This window comes from Rhipicephalus microplus, chromosome 3 (assembly GCF_043290135.1).
Source record: "Rhipicephalus microplus isolate Deutch F79 chromosome 3, USDA_Rmic, whole genome shotgun sequence".
In the NCBI taxonomy this organism is placed as follows: domain Eukaryota; kingdom Metazoa; phylum Arthropoda; class Arachnida; order Ixodida; family Ixodidae; genus Rhipicephalus; species Rhipicephalus microplus.
In genome coordinates, this window is record NC_134702.1 from 30363445 (window position 1) to 30390593 (window position 27149).

A 27149-nucleotide genomic window follows, 5' to 3' on the forward strand; every position below is an offset into this window, starting at 1 on the left:
ATGATTTGGTTTTGGTATCTTGAAGAAAATAATCATCAGCATCAGCATCATCATCACCAATATAGGCGTGCACAGAATTCCCCTTCAGGGAGGTAGATATTTGTAGCACCCCCCCCCCCCTTATATGAGGCGCCCCCGCCCCCTCTGCGTACGCCTGCGACGATTATCATGATCATCATAATCCTCACACTAATTCATTTTATTTAATTCTTTATTCACTGCCCATGCGCGCTAGTGACCTGTGTGACCACTACTATACTACTGCCGCGACGACGATGACGTCGGCTAGACCAAGACCACTTCGCTGTAAAAGCTTTAGCCGATGCTGTCATTGGACGTGCTATTCGTGAAGCAATTATGTAAAAAAAAAACATAAAGCACTTATAAAGAACTTATGTGAATACTGGCCCAAGGTCCGAATAAGTAAAACTTCTCTTTCAAAAGGGTTTCTCGTCAGTGGCTGAATGCCTTCAGCACGTTCATCGACAGGATTGGCTAAAGCATCGCCGTATACTACAGATCAAAACACGACTCGACCTTCAGTTTCCCGTGCGCGGTATTCTATAGCAGACGGAAGATGCGGAAGCCTCGGCAACCAATTTTACACGACAGGGATTGGCCGTGTCATGAGTTATGTATTGACGTTACGCCGTTTATTATTCACGCCATTATAATGACGCCTGCTGCTGCGGCCCAAGCAGGACGTTTAAGTGCACCACGTCTTTGTGGGACGTAAAAGAACTGGTTTCGCTCAGCAATGCCCGCTATACAAGCAAGCTATATAGTGGTACAGTTGCACTGGCGAGTAGCGTCTATTTAATTTACTACCAGTGCTCGGTTGATTACAGCGATTTCGTAGTGGTAAATTAAGTTACGCATTGAAAAAAAAAAAAACTTCTGATCGGAAGGAATTGCCCCAGTAATCAGCTGGAGAAGGGAAGCGAAAGAAGACAGGCTTTTTGCGTAGCAACGAGTTAAAATTGCATCGAAGCAGCAGCGACAACGAGGCTATCAAGAGTGTCCTTTTCCATGGGCCCGTGCGGTGTCAATTTTTGGCTTTACGTTACAGAAAAAAGCCGATTACACGCGCTGACTATTTGTCCATGATTCACGACGCTATTGCGTTGCCCGTACCACTTAACGGGTCTAACGACTTTTGTCGAGTAATTGCCCTGCCTTCCAGTATGGCATATCGGGTGTTGTAATTCAACCTTTATGCTCGTCCGTGCACGCTGCACTTAGCAACAAAAGTAGCCAGCCCATCTTCGAGCACACTCCGCCTTGAGCATGGGTGTGTATAGGTATAAGGCCGGATCCATAAACAGCCACTGACTTATTATTATTTTAGTCCACTTCTCGGGAAAGATTTGTTGTTTATGCCCTCTTTTAGTGGAGATAACCAGCCGTAGGCAAGTCCTTTGACTTCTGCCGGCTGTATTAGCCGCAAGCGTTTGGATGATGTCATCGGTTAGGTGAAGGATCTGTTCGATTTGAGCTCTGAAGTGTGGCGCCATGGATTAGCAAACATTTCATAAAATTGGTATAGTAAGTGAGGGAATATGGTGGAGCTCAGGGATAAGCAAGGTAATGCGAGTCTCTGTTGACGGAAACTTCCATGGGCTGTCGGTTTGAGTGAGTGTATATACAGTAAAAGACGAAGTCTGGGTAGGACGGCTACTTAGATGAGACTGCATCGATTCGTTACCCGTTCGTAACTGTACCGAATGCGCCATTGTTATTGAGCCCACGCTGCAACTCAATTCTTCAAAAGAGATCGGCCGAAGTCATTCATCTACTGAGCGATATTTTATTGCGAGCTGTCTCCGAATAGTGCAATATACTTTGCGTGCGCGTACGCGCACACGTTCATATACGACTTCGCCTCGCACGTACGCTTATCGCATACAACAAGCACAGGAGCGCACGCAAAGAAGGAGTGCCAATCGCACATTTGCTCCGACCGAGGGCGGTGACGAATGCGCGCGCGTTCCATGCGAGCCGTCGAAAATCGCCAGTCAGCGGCGACCGAATGCTAGGCGCGCGCATTTCCATGTAATTATTATATCCGCCTAGTTCCCCGAAAATAATTGACTCCCGGCACCACATGGGCAAGGGTTACACTATACAGCTTGTTCCGAAGGACGTCCATGTACGCACTGGCAAGGAGGAAGCAAAGCCGATTCTGCAAAGTAGCAAACGCCGAGTCACGTGACCAAAATGCGCCCCAGCGCGAGAAGACGTGCAAACGCAAACGCGCCTCTCCTCCAACAGCACTGCTGCTAAGTGGCGACGACGGCTGTTTACCCCAAAACCAGACGAGCTATAAGATTCCACGCTCCCCTCTGCATGCATATGCATGGCGGTGTGCGCGGTCGGTGCCCGCAGCGCCCTCATGCGGCGGCGTTGTGCGGCATAACCCGCCCATCTGTACATCTTGAACGACGCTTTCTGTTTCGCGCTAGCTTGCGTATGTGCACCTTATTGCTACACCCCGCCCCCTTGTTCTTCTCGTCTCGGGCTTCGTCTGGCCTTAACCAGCCGCTGCGCTTCTGGCGGATGTCTGGAACGTGCGCCAGCGCCTGACTTCGCACCTTGCATGCGCGCTGCGGTCTTTTACGCTTTTTTCTCCACAAGCCGGGCTTTTCGCGGGAAGCCCGCCTTTTGTATTCGGCTGCGTACTAGAATGCGCGAGGATATGCACAGGTTGAGGTCTCGGTCGTAGCCCGCACCACTTGACCTCTGCACGATGCCGAGGTGCAACTCGCGTACAGCATATGGATACAGCTGCAAAAGTCACGGTTGGTGGTTTCCGAAATGTCGGCCTGCAGCACAGCCAATGAGACAGGTTGAAATTTGAAGCTAAAACGAAGTTCGAGGCTTGAAGTACTGTAATCATAGTCACACAAGGAATGCCGTTAGATCAACGTCTCATGACCCTAACGAAGCCATCTCTATATAGAAGCGTCAAGTAATTACGTGGTGGCATTCAATGTTGTCTCGTTACTTCAGGTTGAAAACAGGTGACACAGGCTCATTTATCGAGTCAAGTTCAGATCCTGACAAAGCGGCTTAGTTGACATGGTTATGCACACTCTTCCATCCTCCACTAAGCCAAAAAAACAAAAATAGCGACAAAAACACTCACGAAAGTGTTGTGGGTATCGCACAAGCACATCTTACGCAGTGTCGGAAGAACAGTCGGTTGGTCCCTGTGATGCAGGTTCTTATTTGCTGATTTGTTTTTCTCCCGGGCTGAGCCTCAGAGAGTTTTGTTAACAAGGACAAAGCCGTTCGGTTTCCAAGAAACACACAAAAAGTTTAATTGAAAAGTAAAAAGACAAAGATTCCTCACAAAACAAAACACTTAATAAACAGTTGACTGGACATGACGAAACACATCTGTAAACACCCAACAAGAACGTTCAAAGTCAGTAACTAAACCTAACGTTCGAAAGGGGCTGAGTGATGGGAGTAGCGCAAGATATCTGTTCGGTCTCACCCACACGCTGAATTCCGCCGACGATGAGCAAACCGGAACGCGGTGATTCCGGCTTCAGGACGCGGGCAGGACGGGGATGAAGGAACGCTGGCTGCTGACGACACGTCGAGAAACCAGGCCGGAACGTGGTGGCTCTGGCTTTAGGAGTGTGGACCCGTCTGTGACGAGAGAACGCAGGCTGGTGGTGACGCGTCAGAGAACCAGGGTCGACCTAGTCAAGCAGCTGGGCGCACAGCTCGGGCCCGGAGCCCGACGGCTGTAGCTCGCCTGCCGGAACCAAAGTCCGCAGGCCCTGGGTAGGAGTTCAGGACCGGATGGCCACGGTCCTCTCGAGCGGGAACACGACGGCAGGAGGCCCCGGCCGGTTGAAGACCTGCAGGCTCGGGTCCTACGCCCGACGGCCCATCTTCAGCGCCCGGTCCGGTGACGACCTTCCGCTTGCCCCGTCTTCTTCGAACTCCCCTTGCTCTGGTCTGCTCAGGCTCCTGCTTCAGCTCTGGCCCACTTGTCTCGTTCTCATTGGAGATACTGCTGTCTCGTGGTGTCAAGCCATTGGGCCTTGAAATCTCCGTGTTCGCTGCCCATTGGATGTTTTACCTTTTGTTTACTTCACGTCCTGCCACGCATCCTCGTGCTCGACGCTCTTTAACGTCGTCATTCTTGTTTAAGCAGCCCCGCACGTGCACTCTGGTATTTCTCCTTTTGTTTTTTTTTTTTTTTTTCCGTGACGCGCACTTTTCGAAGGCGCGCACTTTGAACGCGCACCACACATCACATACGCCCCCCTTTCATTCAAGTTTTTTTTTTTAGAAAAAAAAACTGCCGACGAGTGCGCGTTCTGCACTACGTCACAATTACACCACATATTTGCACCACGCAGTTCAACACATCACACCGATGGCACCACACTGCTTCTTCGTTGACATGTCTCACGTCGAAACACCGAGTCCACAGAACGTAACATTCAACCAACAACAATAAGAAAAGTTTTTTTTTTTTTTTTCGAGAAGAAAAAAAAAAACTGCCGTTGAGTGCACGTTTCGCACTGTACCACAATTTACCCACATATGTCCGCCACACAGTTCACTGCATTGCCCAAAGGTCCACATTCACTAACCTCAAAATACGCAAGAAGTGAGAAAAAGTATGGACACATCTAGCGGATTGTGAAAATCCCCAAATTAGTATTACACCACCCCTTTTTTTTTTTTTATCATATATACCCTATCATCTCAAAAACTATACATCATGTTAATGTTACATTGCATGTAACTTCTTCAAATATTTACAAGCAACACCCTTCCATGGTCCGCAAGCAAGATCCAAAAGAAACCAGCGGGAAATCGAATTTGACGCTTAAGTTATAGCGTCCCATACAAGACGTTTAACTGCTCTAACCATTTGACAAGAGTAAGGAATCGGAAGCCAGTGGAAGAATTCTCGACCGTAAGCTCGTATGAACCTAAAGCTGTGTATCACCAGGTTCCCAACCTCGAAATCACAAGCATACACGCTGGAATGTCTGTATGCCAGTCGGAGGCGTTGCCTCCAGGCGCACCAGTACAACCACGCCTGAATCATTTCATCCTTCCCACGAACGCCTTGCTTGAGCTCGTAAGCCGCTAATCGTTGAGACATCTTAACAGAAGCGACCTCTTCAACCGAAGATGCCAAAGAGCACCAGTCGGCGTCCTTCCTCGTACAATAACCTGCTGGACCATTACTGCCTTCTGGTTCACTTTCCATCCCTTCAGCTTTCTGTATTGCTTGTTCATCAATACTTTCAACCCTTCTGCCTGGGTCATCGTGATTACCCTCATTGTCACATATAGCTGACCTACATTGCAACTCTACTCTCTGTTCTTCAACAAGTGCTTTTGCATTTTGCTCCAATATTCTTCTAAAAGCATCATCTACAATTTCCCGAGAACACAAGCCATCTCTCTGTATGGGCAAGTTATAATCATGGTGAAAAACCATGTCCGTAGCGTCTGTTGCTATCTCCAGTGGCCCAAAACAATAGGTAGCTGCTACATCAGAGCTTTCATTATGGCATTCGCCGGCATTACCTAGGAGACCTTTTATTGCTCCTTCAGCGGAGCTATTCAGAGGCAATCCTACCTCTGAATAAAGTGCGCTTGACCTCTCACAGGTTTCAAAATACCCTTTACTCTGAATGGAACGTTCTTGTTCCATGCTCACGAAGCATTCCTGCGCTTCAATAAGCTTATCGAGTCTCCTAGTCTTTTGACTGTTTACCTCCCTGTCATACTCTTTCAGAGTTTCTTTCTCTAGCGAAAGGTCATGACGAGGTACAGGGTCAGTCTCACGTAAATTCAAATCGCTCCCGATGTAACTGCTTTCAGAGCACACCTCATCCACTGGTTGACTACTCTGGCTCTCAGACCACGTATATTCAGCGTTTTCCCTCTCAAGCCACTGCTGCAAATCCTCATATTCTAGTTCCAACAGTCTCTTCTTTTCGCGCATCTCTATCTCGAGCAGCCTTTTCTTTTCACGCATTTCTAGCTCAAGCTGCTCCTTCTTAGCGCGTGTCTCTCGCTCGAGCTTCTCTCTCCTAGCCCGTGTTTCTCGCTCGAACTCCTCTCTCTTAGCGTGTGTTTGCAATGCAATCTGCTGCTTTTTAGCGTCACATATCGCAGCCCGTTCCTCACGCTCCCTCTCCATCCGCTCCGCGTACCATACTCTAAACTCCGCTCCCGTCAGTCCCATTTTATCCGCCAACTCAATTAACTCCCACGTGTTCGTCATCGTGTTAACCGCGTCAAAAATCTACTGGAAAAACAAACGACTTTGTCCTGTCGCGGACGCCAATTTGTGATGCGATGGTTTCTTGTTGCTGATTTGTTTTTCTCCCGGGCTGAGCCTCAGAGAGTTTTGTTAACAAGGACAAAGCCGTTCGGTTTCCAAGAAACACACAAAAAGTTTAATTGAAAAGTAAAAAGACAAAGATTCCTCACAAAACAAAACACTTAATAAACAGTTGACTGGACATGACGAAACACATCTGTAAACACCCAACAAGAACGTTCAAAGTCAGTAACTAAACCTAACGTTCGAAAGGGGCTGAGTGATGGGAGTAGCGCAAGATATCTGTTCGGTCTCACCCACACGCTGAATTCCGCCGACGATGAGCAAACCGGAACGCGGTGATTCCGGCTTCAGGACGCGGGCAGGACGGGGATGAAGGAACGCTGGCTGCTGACGACACGTCGAGAAACCAGGCCGGAACGTGGTGGCTCTGGCTTTAGGAGTGTGGACCCGTCTGTGACGAGAGAACGCAGGCTGGTGGTGACGCGTCAGAGAACCAGGGTCGACCTAGTCAAGCAGCTGGGCGCACAGCTCGGGCCCGGAGCCCGACGGCTGTAGCTCGCCTGCCGGAACCAAAGTCCGCAGGCCCTGGGTAGGAGTTCAGGACCGGATGGCCACGGTCCTCTCGAGCGGGAACACGACGGCAGGAGGCCCCGGCCGGTTGAAGACCTGCAGGCTCGGGTCCTACGCCCGACGGCCCATCTTCAGCGCCCGGTCCGGTGACGACCTTCCGCTTGCCCCGTCTTCTTCGAACTCCCCTTGCTCTGGTCTGCTCAGGCTCCTGCTTCAGCTCTGGCCCACTTGTCTCGTTCTCATTGGAGATACTGCTGTCTCGTGGTGTCAAGCCATTGGGCCTTGAAATCTCCGTGTTCGCTGCCCATTGGATGTTTTACCTTTTGTTTACTTCACGTCCTGCCACGCATCCTCGTGCTCGACGCTCTTTAACGTCGTCATTCTTGTTTAAGCAGCCCCGCACGTGCACTCTGGTATTTCTCCTTTTGTTTTTTTTTTTTTTTTTTCCGTGACGCGCACTTTTCGAAGGCGCGCACTTTGAACGCGCACCACACATCACAGTCCCACATAGTTAGACTCAACCGGAGTTTTACAGTACTGATATCGCAGCTGCGTTCAACGTGCATTGACGATGTCAGGGTTCTATAGCCCGTATTTCCATCACGCCACTTCGTCCCTGAGCCGTCGCCGCTGTATACTGCTATACCAAACGAACCTTTCGCGAGCGAGACATCTATTATGGTAATCATCGCCACCTCTATCAGGCAGTCAGGTCAGTCGCTGGCGCGGCGCGCACACACGCGGACGCACATGACGATCCACGCTCGATCCCGCGGGAGCGCGCGCGCACGAGATCGTTTACATGGGAGCGCGCGAAACGTCTCGCACCTCGCTGTGTTCCTTCGCATGAGCAGCTGCGAACCCTTGCGAAACGGGGCAGTATACAAAGAAGAAGGGTCGCAGTCAGGCTGCTATCACACCGCCTCTCCGAGCGCGCGATCATGCAGTGCCTCTTGGCGGCGTTCCCGGTGCCATACATGTACTCACGATCGGACGCCTTGTTATTAACGATGCCGGACACAAATTACAATGCGCCCGAGAGCGAGGAATTTGGCGCTTTTTATCACCAACTCGATCCGCCAGTTAATTAGGGTGTCCGTGTGCATGCTATATGGGCCACCGCTTCACCGGTATGTATATGCTTGCCCTCGCTTTGTAGCGTGCTCGCACGCTATAAAGCGAGGGCAAGCAATGCTCACAAAGAGCCGAGGAGGCCGATCTTGTTACATACGCACAGCACAGGTATACTCTTTACAGCAAAGCACGGCCAATCAGAGTCGTCGTGTCCCGAGGGGTTCGGAATAATTTATGCTCGCCGCTGAGTTCTCCAAAGGACTAAAGTATCAAGTTTACAATATAGCGTAGTTTCTCTCTCTCTTCTTTCGGCCTTTCCGTTTCGTCGTATTCGCGAAAGCTTATTACACCCCTGTCTCTCACAGCTGAAGCGAGCCTACGAGATCAATATCTGCAACTGATCGCAAGCACCGCCGCATGCGGCTGCCTTATTGGATGCATATACAGGTGCTGTGCGAAAGTCTCGCATAGGCGTTGAGCCTCGGATCCGCTTTACGCAGCGCCACTTTAGTGACAGCATCTGTGTTTCTCAGAAGCTAAGCTCGCGTAAGTGTGCATTGAAAACTGAAATAAGGAACAGCGCTTATTGTATGCTGGGCCAAGAAACTACGCTCGAGGGGTGCGGCGAGACATATGGCGTGCGACGTAAACGGGTAACTGTGGTTGTCATTAATGCCAGACTGAGTGGTGCCACCAACAAATTACTGATTTCACGCGCATTTTCGAACGACTGCGCAGACCATTCGAAGCTGTCGAATGCGGCTTCCAGTGTAGAAAGAAATTATGCGCGTTGCTACACGGTGGGAAGGTATATATGGGTTTGCTCACAACTCAGTAGCCTGCAGAAGTTGTACACAAAGACGAACAAGCAGAGATAATGACAATAAATCAGACAACGAGCCAGTCGTGAAGGAAGCGTTATACAAAGTAAGCGATGAAAAACTTGACTTCACGCTGAGCGAGTGTATCATTAAGCTTTCATACGAAAGGGTACCACAAGCTGACGGTCGTAGCTTGCTATGCAGCCATGAATGCGCGGTAGCAAGCTCCTGTCCGTATCTTCACCATCTGAAGATTATGTGTATACATTTTCATAGTACCATTGCGCAGAAGTATAGATCGTCAATGAGTAATCTCCTATATTTTTCCTGCAACAAAGCAGGACACCTTTTGCTTATAACACCCGGGCACCTTCAAGACATGAGATTTGCAAGAGTACCCCTCCCCTTAGGCAACCTGGAAAAACGAGCGACCTTACATGTATGCCCAACGCCCGCCCGCCAGGCATGTAATCTCAACTTACTGCGAAGTTCAATAATCGAGGCTCACTTTTTACTCTCAAGGCTGTAATACCTCGCAGAGGCTATTCCCACGATCTCAGGGCCCCATGAGCAATTAATAGGAGCGCGCCGCTTCGTCACCTGTCTTTACATTTGTATAGCGCCTCGACCGATTTCGTCTATAGCACCGAGGCGTGAGACTTCAAAAGCCCTTTGCCTCGGAGAGGACGGCCGGCATCTCAGATCAGCGTAGACATGCGAAGAAAGTATTACCTACGCAGCGAAGGACGAACAGAAAAAACTAAAACAAATAAAACAGACGAGAGGCCTTTAAGGAACCGCAAGAACGAGGTCGCATTCGTGATTCGCGATCGTCACTCATCAATCAGAATCGATCATCATCGCGCGTACGCCGTATACCGGTTAGGAGGGTGTACACGGTAAAACGTCTTCCGGTCGCGTAGCGTATATATACGGCCATAGATCGGGGCAAGTCGATAATAATAACGATAATATACCAAAGAAGCAACCAATGTTACTACGGCCACTGTTTCGTGAAGGGAAGAAAGGGACAGGATACGGCTGCAAGAGCATGTAATTGGCACGTCCGTATTCTGCGCTGAGCGGAAGACGGAAATCCATCAGCGATATACATCAACGAAAGACCGGAAGAAAAGCGAATTTGCCGGTAGATGCTGCTGTAGAAGTGTTTTTTCATTCTTTTCTTCTTTTTTTTTTTTGAGCAGCGAAACATTCAGTTCTACGTTTACTATAGCATTTTATTTGATACTTCTGTCCCTGTGTCCAAAAAAAAGAACACCATTTATGCGAAGGCCGAGACAGAGCAGAGCACTTTATGATTGTTAAGATTCCCTAGTTATTTGGACTATATAGTTAAAATGTAAGCTGCTCACAACCTAGAAACGCGCAATATGTATGACGAGTTCGCATCTGTTATGTATGAGTTCGAATCTAACTAACATTTTCGTAGAGATATTTTGTAAATAAGCCTGCCTGGGATGCTGTATTAAGGCGGATTCAGCAGTAAATCGGAGCGAACGATGTGTAGAGCTCTTGTACACCTTGCCTAGCAGTTGTGCTAAGCGCTCGTGCTCTGAGCACACACACAAAAAAGGAGTAACGCATTCCTTATGGCTAGGTGTACTGTACCCGAACGATAAGGATGAACAAAAGTTGAGAATCACTTACCGGAGGAAAAGTGATGTAGAGGCACATGCTTGGTTATGGACTCGACCACATCGTGCAGTCCGTACATGCTCAGCAGTTCCTTCATCGTGTTTTCCGCGTAGTCCTTCATAAGGCTAGCGTCAGCGGCTCGGTGCTGCTGATGTTGAACTGGAGGTGGTTGCTGCTGCAGCTGCTGTGCTTGCGGTGGGTGCGACTGTTGTTGATGCTGATGAGGCGGCAACTGCTGCTGCGGATGGTGATGGTGATGATGATGGTGTAGGTGATGCTGCCGTGAGCCGCCCATAAAAGGCGACGAACCACCGGCCGCGGTCACAGGGGGTTCGTTACAGGGCGCCTGCAGTCGCAAGGGAGACGGCAATGACGATCTGCCGTCCTCCACAACGGAAGTCGGCACGTCATCGTCATCGTCCTCGCTCCTGCGGCTACCAGCAGCACCGCTACCACTCCCACCACTGAGGTCCACCACGGCCTCTGTAAAGCTGGAGAGCCTCGGCAAGGCCAGGCCTCCGCCCTCCGCGGACACCGCGCTACTGTTGAACAGAACCCGTTTGACGGGCTGCTGCAACTTTCGGCGCATCGAGCCGCAGTCACTTAGGTCCAGGGGTCCTTCCTCACGAACTGCGCTGGAAACGACACCTTCCGAACGGGTCGTCAGCACTGGTGGAGGAGGCGTCGTCACTGAGGACGCGGCGGCTTCCTTGAAGCACACCGATGGCGACAGGGCACCGTCATCGTCTTCGTCGACACCGTCTTGAGCGGCATCCGGCGCCGAGGCCAGCATCAGCGGGGGCCGAGGCTGTACGCCTTGCTCAGCGTCCTCCCGCTCATCCTCGTCGTCGTCCTCTTCCTCATCTTCGTCAGAGTCGGCGAATACGGCGGCGGCGATGTTCTTTGGCTGGAAGTTCTTCCTCTTGTTGCGCATGCGTCCGTCCAAGGCACTCTCAGTGTCCGGCCAGGGACAAGGCACTTCGCTGAAGGCGGCACCCGTGGGCATCGAGGAGGCGGCGGCGGCTGTGCTGACGGCGACCAGGGTAGGTTCCTGCAGAACGTCGTCGTCAGCTTCGTTGTCGTCCGAATTGTCGTCGGTTAAGGCCCCGTTCAAGGCAGCTTGCGGCCTCTCGTCGTCGAGGTCGTCCTCTTCGGTCGGGTCCCGGAGAGGAGGGGGCGGCGCCCGCGGTGAGCAGAGGTCGTCGGGCGCCTCGTCGGCGCAGGCGTCGTCTCCGCCCGCTGCCATGGCGACAGCCAGGTCTTCCGGGTCCGAGCTGCGGGCGAGTTTCTCGCAGATGGCGTTCAGCTTGAAGGCACTGCTGGGCGGCCGGCAGGCGGCTTCCGACGTCATGTCCGCCGTCTGGCCAGCGCGTCACTTGCTGTCGGCCCTGCGCAAGCAAGAAAAGAACAAAAAATATTAAGAACACTGGTCCTGTCAGCAGCTGTTTTATACGAGCTCCGTGCATAGCGAAACAAGAATGGCCGTCATGCAGGGCAGGTTGTTTTTGAGGTGCTGAACGGGTACATAACGACAGCGCAACTGGTTGGCTAGATGCATACGCCATACATACAGGCTCGATATTTGCTCCTGTCACCTGTATGCATACACGAGGCTTGACCGAGCCCGTGACATGGGGCCAGCACAGGCTTCTTTTTTTTTTTATCGAACCTTTGCCTCGAGAGTGAGTTATACAAACGTACGTCACTGATCTCCTTCTTTGTGCTTTTTCCTGCTGCACGAGCATCGAACGGGCAAGAAGACAACGCTTGTCCACACCAATCCCTGGCTTCGCCCACAATGTGATGATAAGGACACTGCCTCTCGGGACACTGACTCCAAAACGCGCATTGATCTACTTAACAGTCCGAAACATCAACGACCTCGCATTCCCAACGCACTCACGCACGAACTGTGATCAGTGTATGAGCACGCGACTGATTATCTGTATACCAATCGCGCTGCACTCAGGCTATTCCAAAAGCTCGGCGTCGTCCACTTTTGGTTATGTCCCACTCGGTTCCGGAAGGGAATTTCGGTGCCGTGAGTCCGTCCGGTTGGCTGTTCCGTAAGGAAAAGGACCATCTTTTTTAGAGCACCCAAAACTACACCGCCCGCATTTGCACGGCCAATCCCACGCAAATTGCGGCTCGCCGCAGTCACACGGGGTGAGAGGTCGCCCACGCTCGCCCAATCAGGCTCCCCATGCCAGCTCGCAACCACCACGCCAGGCCAGCACGCTATACAACCAAAGGTACATATATATCACGCTGAACTCTAAGTCAGTGCGGCGATACACATAAAGGCGATGCGCGCGCAAATATCATTCCTCTCGTAATGTGTCTTCGGAGGGGGGGGGGGGGATAAGGGGGTGAACGCTGCGCACGGAAACAAGAATCACACGGGCATCTGGCACCACAACCACATCCACCACTGCCACGTCTCTAGGTACCACGGATGCGGTCAGGCTGCAAAGGATCGGAGAGCAACATGCATGCAGTCGTGCCCGCATTCTCACGGGACCCGGTTCCAAAGACGTGTGCTCTTTCTCGCTCACTCTCCCTCCCGAAACGTAATCACGACCTTTTGTAATGACACTTCATTAAACAGACTGGAAGGACCAACACGTGATTGAGCGTCGACGACGGCATGCAGAACGCGGATGAGGATAAACAAGAGTGAGCCGATACCTCGAACAAAGGAAGCGCTAGCGTTTTTCTGATCGTTAGCGCACGTGCCCGAGGCATTCTTTCCCGTGTTTTCTTTTTTTTATATATATACCGCATGCCAGGTTAGAAGAAGACCGACTATTCCTATATATTATTCTTTCCCCGAGCAGTTAGGCTACGTTGGTCCCCCCGGTGTAGATTACCGCGGTGAGCTTTAGCAGCGTGTCTAATTCCGCAGCGTGCGCCGAACGAGGCATTACGAGGCACATCGTAAGTGCCCCCGCGTAATTTGCAGCTACTGATTGTCAGTGTGGTCGTTAACGACCGGTTAAAACAATCGGTTAGCTGTGACGACAAGGTATATATATATATGACTCCGTTTGAGCAAGCCGCCGGAGCGGGTTCTGATGTGTGTGTACGCTGACTGCGTCATCGAACCTTGTATTGTGTACCGTCGTGGAATGTGCACTAGTCTTTATAAAGGCGGCCGAAAAACTAAAAAAAATTTTGTGAAGACATAAGTAGAAGTTGCATGTCAAATATAATCTTGAGTGCCCCTGAAATTATCACTTGTGTTTTAAAGAAACTGAAGGTAAAGAAGAAAAAAATGGGGGGAGGAGGTTTGACGCTTGCGAAGCTTATCCGCACTGACTCTTGCTTCACATCAACAAAGTTTTTTTTCTTCTTCTACACCTTTATTTGCATGCATGTACTGCAAGACTTACTTACACAAGCACTGTGGCTATGTTTGTGCAAGTTCTTACGTTTTCTCACCATTCCTATAGCGAGAAATGAACCTTTATCGCATGTGGATAAGAAAAAAAAAGTCGGAAAACTTTGTGTTCATTTTTATACATTACGTTTATTACTTACGATGAACACGTTGAAGTTGGAACTATAGCTTCAGGGCCAAAAGCGAAATCACGATATAGTAATTACCGCCCAAAAGGAATGCGTAATACCAAAATACGCACTGCAGTAACAGCCAGTGAATTGCCATCCACGGTCAAGCGAAGGCATGCCGTGACATATCGCCGTTTCACTGCCGAATACGACGTATCGATTCGCACCGCACGCATCACCGCGCGTCCCGAGTGCTGGAACGCCACAGTGCGATGATGCCAAATCGCGCAGAGACACGGGATAAAAACGATGCCGTAGTGAAAGGAGGGGAGGAAGGGGGAGACAGCACAGCCATATACTCGACAGCAACTGATCGCAATTACGCGATTCCGCTGGTATACGTGAGCCACGCGATCCTCGAATCCGCGCTATACGAGGGCCAGCTTGTATAGCGAGGCACAGGGCGAAAGAGAGACGGAGAGCGCGTCATTAAACGCCGCTAATTGCGGAAGACCCCCGAAATGAGCGGGGCAAAATGAGCGTGCGCCCAAGGCGCCGGCGTGAAAGGAACGAGCTTGTTCCGTGCTGCCTGTCAACCCTTCCCCTCCCCCCCGGATCAGCTTCGTACGAGAGGAAGCGCTTTTTGCAGCATAGCTCAACTTTATTTATTTACTTATTTATTTATTTATTTATTTATATTCACGCAATCGCTCTTATCTCATAGTAGTTTCCGTAGAGCTCCGGAGGCCTCTGCGAAGCGGCTACTCAATAGAGACAATATGCAGGGTGGAGCTATCCGCAATTCGGCAATTAAAGATGGCCCGAAGAGCGCGCCACAAGTGCCGCGTGGATAGGATATACGCATGCCAATGCGGTGCGAAAGGGACCAAAAAAAAAAAAAGAAAAAACGGAGCGTGGGTTTCACCGTGCAGCGGTGTCTCGAGTTCGTCCCCACGCCATGCGGCACCTCGAGGCGCACCGATGCCAGCCCCTATAATAACGTCCCATTTGCGGTGGTGGGACGTCCTAACTTCGGGGAAAGGCCTTGCCGAAAAGTGTGGCGTGGTGGTCGCTCGCGGGCCGACTCGGAAAAACAACAGCGGGTATTAATGGTGCACACTAATGTGCCAAATGATCCCCGTGAGCTAGTATTATTTTGTCATTTATATCGTTTTTCCCTTATTTAAAAAAATTAGGCTGCACGGGTGGCGCGGTATCCCAGGTTAAATTTTCGAATTAAGCCTTGTCCTGTTCGGAAGGCGACCCCTGTGTCAACTGGCGTTCACATTTTCCGCCCGAATCCACGCGCAGATTACTGACCCCACCGTGCGCAGACAACAAACAATCGATAATACGTATACCTCTCGCTCGAAGCCGCAAGAGGAATCTAAGGTGATCTGTAAGTGGGAATGTAAACTACGCACGAACTCAATCGGCACTAATGTGGGATGGGTCTGATTGGGTTCGCCACGGTGTGCACGATCGAAAAGGGGTGGCGGAATAAAAGCGGTCATAACGAGTTCGGTATCTACTGATCGCCGATTCGAGAAGAGTCCAGAGCATCAAAGTTCGCCGACGCTCGGCACGTGTGCAGCACGCACAGGTGTGGATAGCTATGGGAACGAAACAGATGACTAAGCAGGAAGTCGAGATAGCAATTAGCAAAAGAGCCGCAAGATCAAGAACAACGGAAAATAAAGCAAACAGGCGCGCCCCTATAGAGTCCGCGTACACCCGAAGAAGCCGTGCAGGAATCTGGCCAACTATATACACCGCCTCCCGCAACCGCCATTATTACACGAACGCGTCCCGACTCCGTAAACGGGTCAACAAACCCGGCGCTCGTAACCACTCCCATCGGGCGTCGAAAATGTAGCAACAAAATGATACCACAGCCTGTTGCGTTTATTGGGCCGCGTAAAGGAAGAAGAACCGCGGAGCGGTCGAAACGTACGGCCCCCAACGCGGCATACCGTCCAGCCGCCGAGGCTCCCAAGATGGAGGCCCCCGCAATCCTCCACGGTGCCATGGGCTTGGCTTGACTTCGCCTGGATCTCGCGAACTCGAGTATCGTTCGGCTCGGGCTTTCCGCCTCGCGCCTCATATATATATACTGCGAAGTGACCGCGAACGAGGCACGCGACGCGGCCGCTTCGCAGATGATGGACGGCCCCGGGAGCATTTCTCGCAGCAGGAATCGCGGACAGAGAAGACCGTGCCGTTGCGAGCTCCGTGGAAAGAAAGAAAGGCAAGAATGAAGATCACCAGAATGTATTTCGAAAGCTGCGAGGTCTGTGAGTTAGCCCTGCTGTGGAATAAGGTGCGCAAAAAAAGTTCATTCCGGGGCGTTCGAGAAAAAGGTAGATTGAAGTGAAGCAGAATGCAATGAGATTAGCGATTCGGGACTTGCATGCTCACATTTCACATCCAGTCATTCAATCGGAGTAAATTTAACCCTCGATGAAAGATCTTCCGTCAACAAATTTGATATCCACCGAAATTGATGAAGCAGCTGACCTACTGTTACGACCAGTCGTAAACGTATAGAAGGAGAAGGATTGAAAGAGGAAGGACAGGGAGGTTAGCCAGTTCTCATAGTAAACGTATAAAATATCTATATTTCTATGTGCTGCTGTATTGGGATGAGCACACATTCACTGTACACATCCTACAACATTCGGTACTTGTGAATGACTGCAAAGGTGCAGGGGATGCTAGAAAATCCTGAAAAGTTGCACTTTACGTAGTGTCCGGCAAAGACTTTCACTGACGAATGTCACCTCTAAAGACCTTGATGTTTCGGGAGCCATCACCAATCACAATACACCTATATGGCGACATACTCTTGCAACGCCTCGATCGCGTTCATCTCTGGCGTTACCATATTATCGAACAGCTTTCCAAATGACATATGGTCCATCGTCTTCCTGGTGATGCATATTAGTGCACGACTGCGCAAATGAAAGAGGAATCTCTTGAAAATTCGGGGCATGCATCACATGACAGAAAAGAAAAAATTTAAAGTACTAAAAGCTCTTATACTATAGATGGGAACTTAGAATCAACAGAATTTATTACAGGAGCTCTTATTTCTTGAGACTGGCGTAAAGAACGAACGAGGGTGCATTTCTCAAAATACTATAGATATCGATCGAGATGGATCGATAATCAAGCATAAACGCAGTATTAACAACCGCACCAACTCGATCTCAACTGCAACGCGAGGACATCTCAACTAGCAAACTTCTCGAGCTAACCAGGGATCTGTAGGGACGTTCGTGCCATCTTTCGAAACTGTCTCATCTAGAGTCTTGCTAACCACACACTAAACTCGCTGAGAAAATAGATTCGCACGCACGAAATACTTCTCCGCTGTATCTGAACGAGGTCGAGAGACGCAAAAGTTAAGACGACCGAAATAAGGCGAAGCAAATAATAAGAAGACGTGGCGCACGAATTATCATGTGCTGATGCAGCCAGTGGCAGCAATATTTCATCGCTCGAGCTTCCCCAGGCACCACAGGCAAAGAAAGAAGAAAAGGCCGCCTCGAAAGGCCGAGATACGAAGGTCGTAAAAGCTCCCTTTTTTTCCAGCGTTTCTTTGGTTTCACGTGGGCGCACGCGGTATGGGAGAAGGCTGAAATGAAGTAGGCGTTGTGGAGTCTTTCGGTGATTAATAGCGCCCAGTATCATTTGCATCATTCGCGAAAACGCGCGTTGCGCTCAACGTAAAGTGGGAGAGATTGGGGGGGGGGGCGAAAAAAAGAAAAGAAGGCCATTTGCGAGTGAATACACAATATCGTGTTCTCCGACCGAAGACCTCCACCTATTGATGGTTCTTAAGAGACGCGGGAGAGATATATGGTGCCCCGGTAGAGTGCAGCATAATGCAGTCTACGGTGTTTAGCACATGCTGAACGACTGAAAGCTGACCATGTATTGAGGAGAGAGAGAGAGAGATAGAGAGAGAGGCGTTGTTCTTGATGTAAATGCAAAAGACGAAAAATAGGTGCGGAAAGGCGCGAGCCGTGTATGGTTATACGCAGAAGGAATTCTAGTATACCTTTATACTCACTGAAACGACGGGTTTCAAATCGATTTCTAATGAAAAGTTAATGCCGACCAGTGCACTCACTGAATGCGTAACTCATCGGCCCCGTTGCATTACCTCGTTCACTTAAGATAGCGGCCTTCCATCACCGCGCTCGCTGTCGCGTTGAGACGCGATACCTGGTTTATAGGACATAAAAGATGATGATGGTTTCCAAAGCAACTAGGACGCCGACATGGCCTTTCATTGAAGGCAAGGATGTCACCTAAAACGACTCACCCCCGTATTCTAGAACTTCCCTTCACTCAACGCTTCGCCTTCACTCGAAAAATCCGATGGGGGCGCCATCTCTAGGCACGGCAGGTCACTGCATATTAGCGATAGCCTGCTGCGATTCTCGAGTAACGCAGCGTCATTTTCAGCCAAGTGGTGGCGCAGTGCTCACCTCTGTCAAGTGAAGGGTGAAAGTCGAGTGGAGGAGCGTTTGTGAATACGGGGGTCAGTTCTCACTGGGAACTGAGTAGCTTTTACAGTGTGCCTCAACTGTCTAGCGGAGTATATTGGTATAGCGGAAAGACGACCGGATTCTCTGTATACGCACGGCGCCTTCGATAAATTAGGCATAATGCCGGTTCGGTTTCCACCGCAGTCCGCCACGCTGAATCACTGGTTACGATGCGTGGCTGCTGACCCGAAGGTTCGCGAGTTCGATTCCAGCCACGGCAGTCGCATTCACGTGGAATCGACATGGTAGAGGCCTGTGTACTTTACGTTGTCAGTGTAAGTTAACGAACACAACATGGTCCAAATTTCTGGAGCCCATCACTACGGCATTCGTCCTACTAATATCTTTGTTATGGAACGTAAAACCGCAGATATCTCTAATATTATTAGTTTTCATCGTACTATGCAACCAGGAAATATTTTTCTACGGGAGAGGGGGTTGGCGTAACAGCGTTTGATTTTACTTTATGTATGTTCGTGCTTGTTTTTGTAAATAAGTAATAGGTACATGACAAACTGTAAAAATAGAATCATATGAAGGAGGAGGAGGAGGAGGGGGCGAACCATTGAACCACGTTCCTGCCTACGTCACTGTTCGTAGCCGAGTTAGTAACAAAGTGCAGAACGCACATTTCTTTTTCTTTTCGCATAGCCTGTTTATGTACGCCTAAGGTGCCATAACAGACATACTTTACCGGTTGCGCTCAACAAATCCTTCTATAAATGGGGTACTACAAGAGGGTACTACAAAGTTTTTCGACCGTATACGATACCATGCTATACGGCACGCGCCTTGCTAGAATTAGCTTGTCGGAAGGTGTCTCGCTTATTAAACAAAACGGGGTAATTTGCGGTGCATTTAATACGCCACCGAAGGTATACGACGGCGACTTACGCAACGAGATCCAGCCAAGTATAGATTCTTAGTAACAACAACCCTTGGCGCTATCATTCTAACCATTCTTCTCGGAGAAAAAAAAAAAAAAAACGCCTCCGAGTGCAACCTACTTCTCACGCTATGAACGATACGTTGACCGAGCTGCGACGAGAACGTTCCCTGTGGAACGACAGTGCTTCCTGCTTTTAAATACCGGCGAGCCGGTGAGATGCAGGGGATCGAAGGAACACAGCATGCATCGGTGCTTGAAAATAGCCAGAAATTATAAACGCGAGCGAGCTCAGCAGCGGCACCAACAGGTGGTTGGTGCTATAAGCACATGCACGATGGAAGCGCGAACCGACGAGCTGCGCATAGAGCACGGCGCCCGAACCCGGAAAGAACCTAGCTTTTCAGAGGGTTCAAATAAAAAAAAAAAAGGGGGGGGGGGTTGCCAGGCTGCAAGATTGCAATCGAACGACGATGGTTCGAGACGAGGCTATAGCACAGTGTTATGGACGAGACGAATTCCGTGTGTATGTGCGAAGTATTAATTACGAAGCATTAATCACCACCCTAATTGGCACCCTTAGGAGTCACAGTGCGTGAGCCCGAACGCACAGACAGGTGCACAAGTGGGTGTTATACGAGGCACGGACGAAGCACTGAAAGCGTTCCTGGGAACAAAGCAGAGCCGAGGTGACACCGTTTGTTGCTTGTTTGTTTTCTTGTTTCCTTCCTGCAGCGCACGACGATGCCGACCTTTCATGCCGAAAGGGTCGCTTCGTCCTGGATGCCGGCTTTTCCCTCGTGACTCGACGGGCGCACAAAGGCGGTCATCGACTTCCTGGGTGCCCAGCTACGCCGGTCCTGCTCGCGTTGTATTATCTCGTCGGCCCTTCTAGTCTTTATTGTTGTTGTTGTTGTTGTTGTTGTTGTTGTTGTTGTTGTTGTTGTTGTTGTTGTTGTTGTTGTTGTTGTTGTTGCAGTTCAATCGCGGTAGGGATCAACAGCATATCTTTATGATCGTCGTCTAACCCACTGATTTGTGCTTAGGTTGCGTTAGTTTTAATTAAGATGTTGGGCTGCGGGACCCCCGCCGAAAAAGAAGTTTTATTCGTTCGAAACCCGCGCATAATTACCACGATTCGCGGTGGCGCAGGCTAAGAAAACCTGAAAAACTGCACGCTATGATTTTCATTCTTCGAGGAAACCTTTACGACATTGCGGCTGAGAAATTGTTATGTTTTATTTTATTTGCTTAGTCACTTATTGTTTTACCTTTCTGAGGTCCTCAACTTCTACTTTGACGAATCGGTCTATCGAGCACCCGCACACACCCGTATATTAGTAATAACGAATCAATGCCGAAATATCAATGTCCTCGCCTCCCTATGTCTTATTCCTTCTTCCACCCACCCTCTTTTTTTTTTTTTTTTTTGCCATGCACGCCAGCTGTCTGAAATAGAAGCTATCGTACGATTGACTCCAGAAGACAAAATGTGAACATGTGCTAATTCGCAGCACAATATAACTTCCATTGACACTAACTCTATATGGATTTTCATGCTCGCCACAGTACAGGTTACAATTTACAATTTGCCGCATAGACAATGAGGCACAGGCAAATCAGTACAGGCGTTGCCTGCACTTCATCGCATCCCGCTGGTGACCTGGCACAAGCCGGTTTTTCAAATTTGCAGTAATTCCTAAGCGGCGAAAAAAAATGCCCCCCGCCCCTAACATTTCACCCTTATAAGAACGAAAGAATGAAATTGTCGAGCAGCAGAAAATTTACACGAAAGCATAAAAAACAAGTACGATTGAAGTTGTTGAGGGGAGGAGATGACGAAGCACATGTACACTATATCGCACTGCGAGGTGTCTGCGCGTAATGTACGCGTACCTTATATGGGAGCGAGAAGATTGCAACGCCGTAAATTAACGAAAAAAACAAAGAAAGAAGGCAGCCAGGAAAGAAAAGCTCGCAGGCGGAATGGGCGCGACCAAATGCAAAACGCGCTTATCACAAACGGTAATATGAGGTTCGAAAAAATAAATAGAAAATGCTATCCGCCTCTTCCACTCAGAACCTGTACACGACCCTTGGCAGTGAAGCAAACCCAAGGTAAAAAATAAAAATGATGCAAGGAAGGGTTCGCGGATGCTTTAGCGAGGCAGAAGGATAGTTCAAATGCGCATCAAACGACGAGCTGGCAGCTACGAAGAAATTAGGAGGCGCGGATGGGTAAAGTAAGAAGAGAAATGGAAGGGAAAGTTGAGAAAAACATTATACGAAGCAAACATTCTGAGTTGCTAATGAAGGCGTGCAGAAGAACAAAGGAAGTGATGAGAAACTGCACATATTGCATACCCGCCTAGTATAAGATGAGTGTATAAAGTAGCATGCCTCCTGTAAAATCAGAGAAAAAAAAAGGCGAAACAAGATAAGCAGCCGGTTTTCTCTATCTTCATTTCGTTTTTCTTTCGCTTTTCTCGCTGAACGAGAAAGGCGAGAGGTCGGGCATCGCGAATCGGGCGTACACCACGTCACATCCGGCTTCTTAAGAGAACTGGAGGACAAACGAAGCTAAACGAACGAGCCGACAAAACGACGCGGAGGCTCACAGCAATCCCCTCGACGTTTGCCGCTCGCGTCGGCCGCTCTGGAAAGCTCGGAATCAGACCATCTCGAAGGATTCAAAGAGAAAAAAAAAAAGAGAAAGGAGAAAACTCTGGACCTCGCGCGATGTGGGATGGTCGATTGGCGTTGACCGCCCACATTCAACCAGGCGGAGGGGGTCCGGGTACACAAGGGCCGACCATGCAGAAAGCTACGCATGTTCTGTGGTGACCTGGGTGGGGATCCAATAATTTGGCGCAATTACACGCCAAGCGCGATATGAGCGGTTGGGGTCTGCAGGAATATACGCGACGTCTCTCGCGCGCACTATAAACCGCGCCTCAGTTCGTAGTGTACACGCACGCGTACACACGCACGAACACATGCATAGACGACTAAAACACGCTACACGCGTATAGCACGTATCCGTCGACACTGGGCCCCCACGGTGCCTTTTCGCGCCTGGCCGATATGGGCGCGCCGAAAACGTTGGCCCAGCAAAGACGAAGAAAGCTTCCACGATGTGGCGTATGGTATGTTAAACAAGTGTGCGCGTTTCGAACGTGTTACACGGGCTGAGTGGTTTTGTGTATACGGTGGTCGACGACATGTATACGACGCATCCATGGGGTACCCATGTGGTACCCATACCGCTCGATCCGGCGGCATAATGTGCGGGTCGTGCAGTGGGAGAAGCATTCAGACATAGCTGGAGATACAATGTGAGATTCGAGAGGGACAGTGCGCTATTACCCGCATGTAACTCTTATGCTCCACATATGCGCGAGCTGCATATAGGCGAGGGTATGCCGGCCGGAAAAGTACGCCCGGATCGTGCAGGAATGCGGGCCCCTTTTGAGGACGCTGTGAGCGCATGTGCGGGGTGGTCTTAGTTCTTTACTGACTGGCTCAAACTAAGCAACATAGATGCGTCACCTATGGGTCGGGGCGATTATAGCCCAGCCCCACTCCATGCCATCGGTCATTTTCAATAAACTTCTTACTATACTTAAAGAAGAAACAGAACACATCTAAAAATATAGATGGGAACTTCCACAGTACACGAAGCACGAAACAGAAAAGGTTAAGTGAAACAAAAAGTTTTTTTTCGTCCCATTGACGGAAAAAAAGCAAAGCTTATGCTAGAGCGGTTCTTTGAAGTGGATTCCAGCCAACTACCGAGGAAAAGTTTGTCAAGATGAGCGCTGTCAATGAAGAAACCCTTCTGCGAACCTTCATGAATTCGGACCCTGTATTCTAGAAACGCAAGAACGAGACTTTAGACATATCAGTAATCTTTTTTTTTTGAAATGTAGATTCGCCGTATGGCCACTTACAAGCGCGAATAGCCTTAAATAATTCTGTGCAATAGTGGAGCTTATCACACAACGCAAGAAATAGACAAGAAAAAAGACGAAAACTTGTCATTGGGTTACACCAGGATTAAAACAGACGTCAAACAAACGTGCGCAAAGCGCCACCGACAAACCAGGATGCCATCGTAACACTCAAGCTGTGTTCAATCATACACCTTACGCAAATTCTACATCCACCACACACTTCCGAGAAACGATTAAGGTGCTGTCGACGAACAGGAATTCGAAAATGACGCCAACATAGCATTGTAAGGCACGACGTATGCAGGGTAACTCCAACTTACCTTTGACCATCTTATAATAAGCTTTTGATAATAAGCACCTGAATTTACGTACGACGATGTTCTTGCATTTAGATTCTATGGAAATGCAGTCCCCCGGCGGTCGGGATTTGAATCCATGTACTTAAGCTTAGCAACGCTAGACTTTAAGAACTGAGCTACTGCGAGTCTACCTTGGGCACATGCTTCGAGAGCACAGAAAGCAACTAAAGCGCCACAGAAGTACCCGAACTCCAATAATCTGAGCGACCACTTGTAGACGGGACGTGCACGCTCTCCATAGTATGCTCGCGATTCTTTGTATATTCTTTTCTCTTTTTCTGTCTGCCTTTTCACCTTCTCCATTTCTTCCCTCGACGCAGGGTTGCAAACCGGACGTGCGTTCGTTTACCTCCCTGCCTTTTCTTGTGACTCGCTTTCTCTCTCTCTCTCTCTCACAGGAATTTCTCGCTTTTATTCTAGTAACAGGGACAAGATCACAGCATGGTGTAAGTGTAGACAAACCTGTGGGAATGTTAATTGCAGTTAGTTATCGCAGCATGGAAAACGAACAATACAATTACCAGTACATTTTGTATTCGTATATAACGAATAAATAATCCACCCGTAATGCCAGCGGAACAAACTATGAGAAGATAACAAAAGCAGTTATATTCTTAGTTTCTACGTATGTATTCATGCGGTTAATTAACCTAAAGCCATGCCAACTATTCAGGCACAGATATAGATTTGATTTATGGGTTCAGCTGCACAAGCTAGTATGCTAGAAAGCCAGCAAAGTACAAGTATGTACAAATACCCATTATAGGAGAATATGACAGACACATATCATTTTAGTTGCCAGCGTATCATTTCACAGATAAAGCCTATAGTGATACACAGACATGCACTTAGATACATGTTTGCCAATGTAGCGAACATATAATATAAAGAAAGACGAAAAGAAAGCTGAGTAGATTGAAAACCCGGTTTAGAGGAAAATGAAAAAGAACACTGTTGCAGCTCTAATAGCCCAGTCTTCTGATATAACGCATTCCACAAAGGGAAGGACCACTGACATAATTAAGATTTTTCGTTCGACAGCAAGGCCAGTGGTATCGTTTAATATTTTTTTCCCTTGCGGGCGCCACTTTCTCCGCTAAAGCCGTTATCACTCGATCAGCGTCTCTATAAGCTGCGACGAGATAGGCGCGAGATGTCAACTGAAAAAAAAAAAAAACAGAGCTCGCTCAGGTGCTTTAAAATATCTCATTTTACGAACTAATTTAGATGTTCTTAATTACGACAGGAGAGAGGCGCACACTGGAACGAACAGGTAAAAAAAGAAAGCCCGGAAGAGGAATGAGCTCCAAGATGTGAGGGGGTTAGTTGTCCTGTCCACGATGGCTTGGCTCGGATTACGGACGCCTGTATGCCCCGTCACTGCTGCACGCTGATCCTGCTATCAGGCCCGCACCGTCCCATTTTGGATGCTGCTATTGCGGCTGCTATTTTTGAGTCCAGCCTGCTTTGTAAAACAGCTTGATATATAGGCTTTTCGGTACAAGGCTTCCCCCGTCTTTACGGCAACTGATAATATCCAATATTCCTGTCCGAGAAGCGACCGCCTCTTTTTAGCTAATATGCGTAACTGATCACTTTTTGTTTGTAGTTTTATATACTGAAAACACATTGACTTCTTAGCAAGTATCTCGAAATAGTTTCGAGAAGCTCATCCGCAAACTTGGATTGATTTCCTGTGTTTTACGAGTTGCGATTGCGATATGACATAAGGAACACCGTATAATGTGGGGTATGGCCTAAGGGGCCGGACTTGGCCCCTTAGGGCTGGCTGCTTTAGGTCCACAAAAGTATATATACGCGGGTGTTTTCGTTTTATTCGCCCGATCAGGATGCAGCGACCATGGTCGGGCTTAGCAACATATTAACCGCTATGAGCTATGATGGCCTGTACAGGAAAACTTGCGGTGCGATCTCAGAGAACCTTTTCATCTCTCTCTCTCCCTCTCTATATCCCTCTCTCTCCATTTCTCTCTCTCCATTTCTATCTCTCTATCTCTCTCCCTTTCTTTCTCTTTCTCTCTCACACACACACACGCAAGCACAAGAAATATAATGTAGAATAAACATCCTTGAATAACTACTAGGAAAAGTATACATGCCATAATGCGTGCATTGAGTAGAAACTAGACAAGAAAACCGAGTGTCGACAGTTAGTATACTCATAAGCTTACAAACAGTGACTTCATCCTGCTGCATAAGATTATATTCACCGTTGTTACGCGCGCGCCTCGAGTGCGTGCACTCGTGACAGCGTCAATCGAGCCGATCAAGCAATCAACGGTATATAACCACCGTGTCCCACGCCCTCCCCCTTCAGAACAGCAGCGTCACTCGCTCCATCAGTTGACTCACTGCGTAAGCACACTGGCTCGGGCCTAGCGCGGTTTTCGATTCGTGGGAACAACGCGAACGAAATCGAGAACCAATCGCCAGAGTGCAACGACTACATGTAGAAACGATACCGGCAAAAAGGAAAGTAGAGGACAGCCGAGAGTGGCAAGGGTGCTCACGGAGCGATACTCCACAGCGAACCGGCAGCTGGTACGATTTATACATCGTGCGCCAAACTAAACGTATAAACCAAGCGAGATAGCAGGCAGTTAACGGAAGTTCGCGGTAAACAATGTCCCACTAGCAGCCGTGTGAAGCTAACGGACAACTCTCCGTTGGCTTCGTGTGGAACCTGTCTGGGAATAAAACAAAGCTGGCCTCTCGCTTCCCATGTTCGCTTCGATCACTCTTTCAGATACGCAAAACCACATCCCTCGATGACTTCTGTCTATGTCACCGAAGAAAAAGTATTACAGCGTTGTTCGCGTTTTGAAGAATATTTGCCTTCACACCTCAACCTGAAAGAATAGCGAAGTTTTGAGAAGTAGACGTCGTCGACAGAGCCGACTTAGCATTTATAAGTATGTCGCGTTGGCTAGAACTTACACGCAATGGTTTTCTTCACCGAATACCCCCTTTTTTTGATACGTCACTACATTCTTTTGCTTTTCTTAAACTACTGCTTCAATTCGGGAGTGAGGTAGCGAAACTACAAAATTCAATATATAAACAATACTGTCAAACATAAAATAAAATAAAATCAAGACGTTATTAGGAGGCAACCACAAATAATACGTACAAAATAATTGAACCAATGCCCTACTTGGCTATTGGCCCAAATATTGTCAAGAATATCGAATCGTATGGTGGCTAAGAAATAAAATCAAATTATGGTACACCCCACCAGTATTTGGCAGCTAATGCCTGGCCCCGCCGCGGTGGTCTAGTGGCTAAGGTACTCGGCTACTGACCCGTAGGTCGCGGGATCAAATCCCGGCTGCGGCGGCTTCATTTCCGATGGAGGCGGAAACGTCGTAGGCCCGCGTGCTCAGATTTGGGTGCACGTTAAGCAACCCGA

The 27149-nt window shown here is 49.0% G+C and overlaps 1 protein-coding gene across 4 annotated transcripts in view; it reads right to left on the reverse strand.

Moving 5' to 3' along the window:
* The window catches only part of LOC119162046 (zinc finger protein castor homolog 1-like), a 462142-nt gene that overhangs the window by 90843 nt on the left and 344150 nt on the right, over nt 1-27149 (reverse strand). For 2 of the 4 annotated variants that reach the window (XM_075889173.1, XM_075889172.1), the window contains one exon: nt 10468-11843. In XM_075889173.1, coding sequence (XP_075745288.1) covers nt 10468-11806 — 1339 coding nt within the window. In that variant the 5' untranslated portion in view covers nt 11807-11843. Of the gene's footprint in view, nt 1-3499; nt 5698-10467; nt 11844-27149 lie in introns of those variants that run through there. The other 2 variants (XM_075889176.1, XM_075889175.1) reach the window with 2 other exon arrangements.